General features: G+C 44.9%; 1 protein-coding gene across 1 annotated transcript in view; it reads left to right on the top strand.

Annotated features, from left to right (window-relative positions):
* Window positions 1-11,186, top strand: part of LOC144094744 (RYamide neuropeptides-like) — a 74,422-nt gene extending 63,236 nt beyond the window's left edge. Inside the window, exon 4 of the mRNA XM_077628654.1 lies at window positions 9,456-11,186. Coding sequence (XP_077484780.1) covers window positions 9,456-9,495 — 40 coding nt within the window. The 3' untranslated portion in view covers window positions 9,496-11,186. The remainder of the gene's footprint in view (window positions 1-9,455) is intronic.
* Window positions 11,187-11,633: the final 447 nt, after the last annotated feature.

Below are 11,633 nucleotides of genomic sequence, written 5' to 3' on the forward strand. Positions count from 1 at the left end.
TAGAACACCTCCCCTCTCTCGAGTGCAGTGTAAAAAAAAAAAGAACTACGGGGCACCTAATTCCACTATGTGTTGGCCATCCCACAGCACTCAAAGCTGTGCATGCCTTTTTCCGGAAGTGAGTGGTGGGGATTGTGAGATCGGGGTTTCTCTTCCATAGTGATTTTTTTTTTTGTGAGCTCTTCCCGAAAACTACCTGCCACCGGCCGTAGTTGTCAGGTGGAGGCATGACACAGACGAACCTAGTCTGAGACGGCACTGCCGATGTGGTGTTGTCATTTCCGGTCTAGTGACGTCACTTCTTCTAGTCAGTAAGTATTCTGTTGAAGACGTGACTTCCAGTCTGGTGACGTAACTTTCCTGCAATCAATGGGCTTTCTTTCGTCTGTTGACGTCTCACTGGTGACATTACTGGCCGCCAGCCAATCAGAATTTTTTCTGGAAAACGCCGGACTGCGCCGGGTTTTCGTGCTGGTGAGGATTTTATGCTACCTCATAAAAACACTTATGAAGGTGCTGAAGCGAAGTACGAACGAAGCCAAAGGCAGGCGAGGGGAGGGTTGCGAGGAAGAGAAAGGTGGCAAGTGCAGAAAAAGTGAGAGAGGAAATAGCTAGGGTGACCTTAGAAGCGGCAGTGATACATCGATCGTGAGGTGAATTCTCTGAAACACTCAAGACTGCGCTGTGTGTCCGCGTTTTTAGACAAAACAAGGAAGGGCCTCCTTAGAAAGACGACTGCTGCATTTTTTGAGAGCGGCTCCACGCGAGTTCGTAACTTCCTCGAAGCACACGTGCGCCGCACAAGGACACAACGTTGAGCAGCAGACTTTGGCCGATATCACCGGCGTCCGAATAATCGTCTTGATAAGGAAAAAAAAACTTCCGCTCCTTACTCCCTGGTACAGCAGGAGCGGCTGCTCTGACCGTGAATGGGACAACGAACGTTTAGGGTGATGTGGGAAACACGTCAGGAGATTAAAGTTTGAGCTCTGCCATCTTTTGAGCGTATGCGTATCTTTTCGACGCCAAGTATCAGCACTCATCAAAAGACGCTGGAATGATTTTGTTGCGTTCGGCAGCGTGCCACAGCACGCCATTGTTTTTTTTGTGCATTTTTTTATTCAGTGAGCCTAAGGTAAACGACATAAGAAAATATAATACGGGAATGATCGAGCAGGCTTTAAAGAAGAAAGGTAGCTCAAAATCAGTCAAGAGAAAATTAGGCATGGGCAAAAATAAGGTACTCCGCTTCTATGAAACAGGGAGGGCAATGTCATTACAAATACGGTAAAAAAGTTCAATAAGGCAAATAATTTTACTCAAACATATGCAGTAGCCGAAATAATCAGCCTATCAATGATGGAATCAGTCGTGTGGAGGAATTCAACACTCCACAGGTAACGAAAGAGGAATTGCACGATGCCTTACGACCAATGTAATAGAGAAAGCAGCAGGTAGGCCAAATTGGCTGCTCTGTTAAAATAATATGAAGACATCGTGCGAGAAAAACTTGCCAACCTCTATATACGGTGCCTGTAGCTAACCAGAAAATTGGAAAAATGCTAACATTATCTTAATCCACAAGAAAGGGGATGTCAAGGACCTGGAAAATTACAGACCGATCAACTTACTATCCAGTGTTTCCGAGATATTTACAAAGGTAATTTCTAACCGAATCAGACAAACCTTAGACTTCAGTCAGCCAAAGGACGAGGCTCTCTTCCGAAAGCGCTGCTCGACAGTTGATCACATTCACACCGTCAATCAGGTGATAGATAAATGCGCAGAACATAACCAAGCCCCATATAAATAGTCTTCCTAGATTACGAGAAATCATTTGAATCAATCGAAACGTCAGGGTGTAGAAGAGCCTTATGTAAAGGTACTGGAAAACATCTATAGCGACTACACAGCGACCATTGTCCTCCAATTAAGAAAGTGATAAAATACCAATCAGGAAGGGCGTCATGCTGGAAGGCACGATCTCTCTCCTACTATTCACTGCCTGTTAACACGAGGCATTCAGAGAACTTCCTTGAGGAGTGTTGGGAATAAAAGGTAATGGAGAATCCATTCGTGATCTTCGATACGCTGATGACATTGTCTTCCTAAGAAACTTAAGGGACAAATATAATCGAGAGCCTAGACAAGCAAAACAACATGGTGGATCTAAGTATGTCAATGTTCAGATAACTAAAGTAGTCTCGGAAACGAACAACAGTTTATGCATTGGAAGCAGTAAGGGAATGCATCTACTTAGGGCAGACAGCGACCGCATACTCGGACCATGAGAGTGAAAAAAACTAGTAAAGAATAGGGTGGAGTGCATTTTGCAGGCACTCTCAGGCGATGAATGGCAGTTTACCGATATCTCTCTTGAGGACAATATATAACAATTGTATCCTACCGGAACTCATCTATAAGGCAGAAACGTGGAGTATGAAAAGAGGGGTTGAACTTTCATCGAGGCAAGTGCAGACACCTATGGAGAGTAAAATGATATGTGCACTTTAAGGCACAGGAAGAGAACGGAGTGGGTGAGGGAACAAACGCGAGTTAATGACATTCCAGTCGAAATCATTACGTGGGCTTGGCCACGGTATTCAATGCAATGGCAAGGTAACCGATTGTCGTTAAGGGTTTATGGGAGGGAATTCCAAGAGAAGGCAAAGGTAGAAGGGGGCGGCAGAAAGTTAGGCGGGCGGATGAGATTAGGACGTTTGCGGGGATAGAGTGGCCGCAGCTGGCACAGGAAAGGGTAAATTGGAGAGATATGGGAGAGGGCTTTTCCCTGCAGTGGGCTGCAGAAGAACCGACAACTGAGCGAGTTGGTGCATCATGGACGTGGTAAGAAACAGCGCAGCGACGACGGGCAATTACGAAGACAGCGCTTGTCCGCCTTCTTTCTTCGTACGTGTCCGTCGTCACTGCGCTGTTTTTTACCACGTCCTGCAGTGAGCGTAATTTGAGCAATGATGATAATAGTTTCAAACCCGCCCCGGTGGCTTAGTGGCTCTGGGCGTTCGGCGGCTGAGTCCTAGGTCGCGGGATCTCAAGAACCCCCGGTAGTCAAGATTAATCCCGAACCCTCCACCACGGCGTCTCTCATACCTCATGCCTGGCTGTGGAATATTAAACACAACATGTGAAACCAGTCTGGCTTGGGAAGAAGGTTCGACTGCCATCGTCGACGTCCCGCTTTCTTCGTCATGTTCTGTTGCATAAAGTCATGCAAATTTCTGTGAAGCACTGGAAAACTCCGGAAAACTCCGGAAGAAATAATAACCTAAGTCATTATTCAGTAGCAGAACGTTCTTTCTGGCTAGTTGGTTCATTTTCAATTAAGGTTAGTACTTCGCGAATAAGAGAGGAGGTTAGGGCACTCGACTACTGATCCGGAGTTCCCGGGTTCGAACCCGCCCGCGGCGGCTGCGTCTTTATGGAGGCAGAACGCTAAGGCGCCCGTGTGCTGTGCGATGTCAGTGCACGTTAAAGATCCCCAGGTGGTCGAAATTATTCCGGAGCCCTCCACTACGGCACCTTTTCTTCCTTTCTTCTTTCACTCCCTCCTTTACCCCTTCCCTTACGGCGCGGTTCAGGTGTCCAACGATATATGAGACAGATACTGCGCCATTTCCTTTCCCCCAAAACCCAATTATTATTAATAAAAATAATGACTGCGCCCGTGCTGTCTTTCTCGCTTCTTTCTTCTGTCCTCCCTTATTCGCGAGGTCCTAACTTTCGTTACCCAGACAAGTAAGCCGTAATACTGACGTCCGCACCCAGCGTTCCAGCCTTTTTCTGAGACACAGAAGCCGCTACCGGCGTCAAAACAAGCGTCTAGCCGATTATCGCGAAAGCGCGTCACTGGCCGGCACACGGATAGACAGTGAGTGCGCGCCGCGATAAATTCTCGCTCTCACAAACAGGGCAGCTCTCAAGGGTTACTTTGCACAGCGGAGATATCACTCGGCTGCTGCGAGAGATTGCTTTTACTGCGAAATGAAGCGCAGCAAAGGGATACTGCATGTTTTGCTGAGTTGCAAGAAACGTTTCCGGCAACGACCGATAAAGCCAGCATCTAGTTCATCCCCCGAAAGGTGTTTGTGCGCCGAGGCAGTCGGCACTATCACAGATCACTTTATCACTGCACGCCTACAGTCACTCTAGTCACGCGGGGTGGCTTCTTGGAAAGGGAATCCATAGTACGTGAGGAAAACGCTACCCTCGCCCAAGTTTCTACCCTTGGAAAGGGAAGTTTTGCTGGTTCCCATCAGACGCTACAAGTGCGATTTTTACAGCCTTGATCAAAAATCAATTTTATTCGTCCCCTGGTGTTAACACCAAAGCCGACAAAAATCTTGCGGCTACAGGTATAGCTATCTTGATTTTTTCCCCACCCTATGCGCTATATGTATCTCTGTGGTTGAACAGATACGTGACAGTAACGCATTTTTTCGGCTGCTGTACGGCAGCAGCACCCTGGCTGCTGCCATACAGGGTGCGTGCAAACATGCAGGGTGCGTGTAAACATGCTATAGGGTACGGAGGTCTCAGCCGGCGTTGAAAGATCCTCCAAGAGGTTTAAACTAATCTCGAGCTCTCCACTACTGTGTGCCTCATAGTCATAGGGGAAGGAACGATAGGATCGAACAGGAAAAGAACGATAACAATGCGCCAAACTCGAATTTTCAAATTTGGTTTTAACCGAAAAACGTCAGCACCCTTGACATGCACGCCTGAGGTAGCTGGCTGTTGAGCAGAAGTTACACTCACCCAGAAGAAAAGATTAACAAAATACTGAAGCCTGGGGCGTAGAAAGGCGTTGGTGTCGTTGGATTAACGCATTTGTGCACTTTGGTGCACTGTTCGCTACCTTGTACGTCTCTGCAGACTGGGTGGCTCCACTGCTCACCGCTTGCAAGCGAAGCGCTGTTTGTTTGCTACCGTGATTCGTTTAGGGCTGTTACTTGGTTGAGCACATTTCTCCGCTGCCTGCAAGGGCGTTGTCGTGAACCTATGCACGAGTGCATCGCAAAAAAACGCCATTTTCTGGCTGCCGTGGCGGTTAAGCGGCAGTTCCATCGCTGCCGTAACACGCAGCCCACGCGACCACACGAGTTGTTATGTGCGGTGCGGTATAAACAAAGCGTAACATGTGTGGTAGGTTTGACGATAATGTGAGAAGTAGAAATTAAAAGTATCTGCCCACCTGCTTGCAAGGCTTCCATTCAACACCTCACTGGCTTGCTGCCTTGGCTTCGCCGGCTTGGCTTCCAACGCGACCGTCAAAGTGCTGCCGTCACTACTGTGTCCAGTGGCCGCTGGCTGAGTGTGGAAAGAGGCAATGCATGTGTGCGACTGGCGCCTGGATTGACTGCACGCTCAAACGAATTCTGCTCGAACTAATCCAAATCAAAATTATTCTTGCGGTTTGCGCTGTTTCTGGTGGACACCATTTCTAGCGGGCGTCATTTCTTGCCCCGAGTGTCCTCTGTTACCTTCCCCTTTTTTATACACATATACAGCATCCAGGGCCTGACTATCGCATTTACAGGTTCCAAAAAGTTCTCGAAACAAGGGGACTTAAACGAACATCGAGGACAATCGAAATTATTCGGAGCCCTCCACTACGGCACCTCTTTCTTCCTTTCTTCTTTCACTCCATCCTTTATCCCTTCCCTTACGGCGCGGTTCAGGTGTCCGCCGATATATGAGACAGATTCTGCGCCATTTCCTTTCCCCAAAAACCAATGATTATTATCGAGGACAACGTTATATAATCATTGTTGCCACTAAAATTTATCATCTGAATCTATCGGGATATGTTGCCGTTTGTCCAGCAAAATCTTCCCGCCAGCCGATTGAAAACTTTGACGTCATCACCGAAAAGGAATGTTTCTCGTCTTTTTGAAGTGAATGGCGGCGTAACGCAGCCTCTGGGATCCGCGATATCCAAAAATTGGTGTCAACGCACGCATTTACTTGAGAAATCTGCCGGTGGTGGCGACACTTGTATATCGTTTTTCGGCCTTTTCCAGCTTACGGAAGCTCCGTTTTCGGCAGGAGTGGCTTTTTTGTGATTCGATCGGTGCACCTTATCAATACAGACCAACTTAAATTTATCCTCAGTGTCGTCCCTTTCATCGCTCAGCAGTCTAGCGTACAAGCACGAACCGAGCGTGCTCAGCACTTGCCCGTGTGGCATGCACAATGCACCCCTCAATGTGAAGCCATGTCTGTGGTGGGCAACGGGAAAATTCAGCCTTTTTGTGGTTTCAGCGTTCCAAAAACTTTTGCGGGCACCTGTTTATGAGAGCATTAAAATTTCGCAAAATTAGGTAATCGTACTCCTTATCGTTGGTGCTCTGGAAAACGTCAAGTACTTTGCAAAAACCGCGCGCGACGTAATAAATCAGTAATTAAATAAGACGACGCAGAGTGAGCTTGCATAGACCCAATGAAACAAGGTCAGAAGATGGGGCGTTCTTATCACATCTTCGGTCAAAGAAGCGACCGGCTCCCTCTTGGACCGACTCTGTGCGACTGGGATTATATTTTGCAATGATCTCAGACAGCTCTATGGATGGATGTACGCCTTACAGGTTACAGACCTCCCGTGCGGTAATGCTACACAAAGTTTTAGCTCTAAGTATAGCCCATTCCGTTCGGCGCTTAGCCGCACATTAGTTCAGTATATTTGGAATAAGACAAGCTTCGAGTCAAAAGGTTTAAATACTTCTTCTGAACAACCCTGTCCACCTGTGAGCCATTACTTGGATACGAAAACAAGAAGTAACATTAACCCTTTGAAAATGACGAGCCCGTTTTGTCCAAATTAACTTTCAGTTGCCTTGTATGTGTTAGCAAAAATCTTTTCCTTCCTTTTTACTATTATTTTTAATAAAACCACTACCACCACCACCACCTTGTTTGCTGCCATTCGCAAGAGCTAGCTAAGAAATGAAGAAAACTGCAATTGCAGAGGAGTTATTCATGACGTCGTTATACAGGAGTAAGTTATTTACAGTGTTATTAAGGAGAGTCGACAACGTATAGCCTAATTTCCAATTTGATGTCATTGTGCGAGTGATAAATGTATAATAGAAGAGCACTCGACTTAAAGATAGAGTCTTGATTACCACCTTATGTTACGTGCAGAGCAGAAGGTTTGGGTAAAATAGTGCAGTCATTATTATAATTAGAGAATCAGACAGGGAGCCTAGAGAGGAAGCTATGGCCTGGTCGACTAATAAAACGCTGCTCAGAACTTCATTAAAATTTCATTAAATATTAGAGCGCATGACTGTCAAATACATTGAGTAAATACTTAAATATCGTATCAGCTTGATGGCTGCTTATTGCATTGGATTATAGAGAATGGGAAACATAACTTTAAAATTACGTTAATTGAGAAGCCATGATGAAGCCGCGTTTAGAACCATACTGATTATCACCTAAACATTTCTCAACGTTGAATAACTTCGTAGCGCAATTTTAGAAAAAAAAATGTTTTAATGATCTACAATTAGGAACATCGGTCCGGACTCTAACACAAGATTTAAAAAGAGGAGCACTTTTTCCAGCTATTATTAGAAGAATAATGCGCCAATTGAGAGGGATTCGTAAAATTATTTCGTCGTTCCTGCTCCACCGGAGACGTTAGGGCGCATGAAATAGGTCAGAAAAGCAACATTTTTTTTTTTACGATCCAAGTTCGAAAAAAAAAGAAAGAGCACCTTTGTTTACTTTAAGTAACATCGCGTGAAGAAAAGTTATTATTTAAGAATATCTTTAAAACCATCTTCTCAGAAAACCAACCTGAAGTAAAGTTGTCGAACACAATAGTAGTTCTCTGCATGGTTTCCCTTAGCTGCCGAAGTACTCGGACGCAGAAGCGCAAATTTTGAATATCAGTACTACTTGTTTCATTTTCTTTCAGCTGCGATATCTCAAACTCATTTTGACCGTCCTATATTCAACAACCGCACAGTACCAGTGAAAAAAATTCTGGTCGTCTATTTGGGCACATGTCACTGTTAGCCCCACAAACACCTTTACGTGCGGTGGAGAACTGCACATGAAATTTGACGAGAAGAACCTCTTGTACGCTCATGCATATGGGTCTCATCTGGTCAATAAATCTAATTAAAATTGCTAAGCAATTTAGTGAGCACCTCTTAACTTTTTCTTCGCCACGTATTCAATTTCTTGGTAACATCAATGTGTAGTAAATGACAAAGACGAACTTTATTCCTTCAAATCATTACGCATAATTTGCAGCAGTTCGCAAAGAATGACCGCATACGCAACAACTCTGCAGACAGAAGAATTTTTGAACGAGAAAGAGTTCATGAGCGCAATTTTTTCATACATTGTAAAATTTCACCATAACAATCAGGATATCCGTAGGTCTCCCGTCGGCAAGCTTGAATTTTTTTTTACTGCTGACGTTTTTGCTGTCGTCAAAAGCGTTCTCCATTGGTTTTATTTTGCAGCCTTAAAAGCTCGATGCGAGCAATGAAAACACAATGAACGAAAGATTTTGGTACACATCGGAGAAATTGGCCATTACCTTCAATATTTATATACAAGTACCTACATCTTTCCAACATCTAAAATTTTTGTCCAAGAATGTCGGACATGGTTGCCCTAGCTAAAAGAAGGTTAGTTTGCAACGAAACCTTCCTAAAGATTGTTTTCAGATAGCAGCTATTACTGTATTTGCTGTAATAAATGATGCAAAGATAAAAATACCTAGTTTCTGCTTTTAGTGTCTCTTCTTTAGTGCTGAATATACGTTGTATTTCTTACAATAACCCTTTTAGTGCACAGCGTTATTTTAGTAAGAACAACGGAAGCACCCAATAGTAAATAAAAAGTGTCCTTTAGGTGGTAACAGCGGTTGTTGTGTGTCATGTCACGAGCGTACCTGTAAGGATGCGCTTCGTGGACACTAAAACGCCGTCAGTGATATAAGGCTGGTTCGTTGTGACGAACCCACACTCTGATGCCACGGACATTTTGGTGCCGTTTTTTCACAGCGAAAGCAGCACTAGTGTAAAAATGAGAAAATGTCGGCGTGTGTCTCTGTGTAGCCTCAGAGGGTGAAGCCTCCGCCCTCCAGAAGCACAACCCACCACTAACCCACCTAATGCCATCCTACACAAGGTCTTCACCTACCAGAAGCCTACGCAGCAGCGGAACAAAAAAGCGACGGCGAAATCGAAATAAAAGATGTAGTGGCAAAGCCCATATTCTCCTGCCAGAAAAATTATGTCTCGTGGTGTGCGCAGCACTGGCATAGAATAAAAACGTTCATTAAAGTAAAGGTATCGAAATAATCATTGATAGTAAATCCATCTGCTTTAAGACAATTTTCAGCTCAGATGTCTAATCGATCAGTAAATTTTTTCTTGATATGTTCGGTCATTTTTATTTGTTTGTTTCTGCAGGAAAGCATCCGAGGACTACAAGGACACGTCGTTCGAATGAAGCCGACCGTCGGTCGACCCCCTCAACTACGGCGGCGACAACCATCTTCTCCACGATCTTGCTCACTAATGTGAGAACGCGCGAGGATTTAAGAAAAAGAATAACATCACCATCCAAACCTCCGACTATTCCCCCGGCTTCTCTAGAGAAAAGGGTGTGGTAAATGGCGAGACGTTCCACACCACGTGGCTTGTTCGAAGAAGCTATAAAACTGTTTTCCAAACCTAGTTGGCAACAATGAAGGCCCGTGATTACTAACTACGACGAATACTGAATCTTATTGGTTTCACAACAACCATAAAACACAAAAGATCGTTCTCAAAAACACATTGCAGAGTGCTTCGCACTCAATACATTCGTTAAACGAGCCCTTCATAATGTGCTTTTAGCTTCGAATTTGCAGTGAAATAAGCGAGCGTGTTCACGTTTGACGCTAAGTTATTTTTATTCTGTTAGATTTTTTTTTATTTCCGCAGCGTTCAGAACAAGTTGAGACTCTGTCAATACAGTATGCTCGGAGTGGTCATCAAAGGAGCAGGCTCACAGGGAAATTCCTGATAGGCGGTGGTTCATCCCGAAGACACTTCAAGAGCTGTATAAACTAAGCAATGCGAGCGTGAATTAGGGCTGAAAAAATAGCTGCTTGGTATAGAACAAAATGTTTCGCATTGAGTCAGAGCGCGTCGAATGTTTTAGAAATGTTCATAAAACACTTCGCAATTCTGTGATGAAACGCGCGCTTTACGAATTGCGACTGACAGTAGCAGTATGTCTTACCATCGTCCTGGTTTACAGCTATATTTTGCACACAACCGCGGGATGAGGTATGACAGCGCCAGGACAACGTGGCGATCGTGATGACCATTTAAAGGCACACCTGAAAGAAAGTGTACGGTGTCAACACCGGGTGGCAAGAGTGCGAGCCATGATCGATTTGAAAGTTGACGGAGCTCAATTTTTCTCTTCAATTCTTTGCACATGCAGTGGGCATGTATACTTTCATGCAAACAAAGAAGAAGCTGGAAAAATTCCGGCATGTGTATGCGACGGGCTACTTGCCGCCAACTAACGAACACAGCTGATAACTGCTAACTTCGCTGTCCACTTGAATTCAACGCTGCCGTGAAGGCCTTAATAATTCCGGACAAGCAAGCTCTCTGTTCCTTGTATCCCTAAGGAAGTAATTTCAGGCTGGAACGGTTGCCTTCGCACAGAACAAGTTTATATGAAAGCGAAAACTTTGGCGAAAATAGCTGATGATTGCCCGTATTAGTCTAAAATAAATGCTGCTTCCAACCTCAGTGGCTCCGCTCCGTTTTACGGTGCCACGTCCTATAGCTTTTTAGAAATGATGGTGCATGCATGGGTGTTTTATCTATCTTCCTTGGTGGCTGAAGGCTGCACACAGGTCAGTTTGCACACGATTTCAAACGTGCGTCAAACGTGGAAGCGCCCGTTCCTTCTGGTTTCCAACTGACTCCCTTAAGAAGCAACGTAACCTACACGGTCCCAGTGTGGCATAGTTGTTGTCGTCCTTCCTCCAGAAAGGGGCGCGAAGCCTGCGAGACAATCCCCAAGGTGGCTTCTCCTATAAAAAAAAAAGGCGACTTATCGCTGTATCCTTGTGGTGGGAGAGATACCGATCAACCTTGATGCTATTCTGTATTAAATAAAATCTACACGCACACCGCGCTGCTGACTGATTATTCGATCTCTTTCAGGAGAAGAAACAACGGAATAAAAAGCGTGAATGCTGTAGATCGGCCTGTCGGCATGGCATGAATGCGTGGTGACTCGCCTATTATATGAGTGCGACTACAAGCACGACTTCGAGATATGAAAAGCGGTCACTAGCTTCTGGAGAGTCTTTCAAATCCCAAAAAACAAACGTCGCAGGAAGGAAGAATAAAAAAGTTAAAGAAATGCTGCAAGGTATAGAGAGCAACGAACGGTCCCAACCAAAAAAGATAGCAGAGCTAGAAGACCGCAGCCGACGAAATAATTTGATCGTGTTCGGCATTGAGGAAAAGATCAGTGAGGTGAATGATGACGTCAAGAAGAAAGTACTGGAGGAAGTATTTCACGAACGCCTTGGTGTCAAGGTTATCACCGTGGAAATAAACCACAGACTAGGGAAG

The sequence above is a fragment of the Amblyomma americanum genome, chromosome 6, assembly GCF_052857255.1.
Source record: "Amblyomma americanum isolate KBUSLIRL-KWMA chromosome 6, ASM5285725v1, whole genome shotgun sequence".
NCBI lineage: Eukaryota > Metazoa > Arthropoda > Arachnida > Ixodida > Ixodidae > Amblyomma > Amblyomma americanum.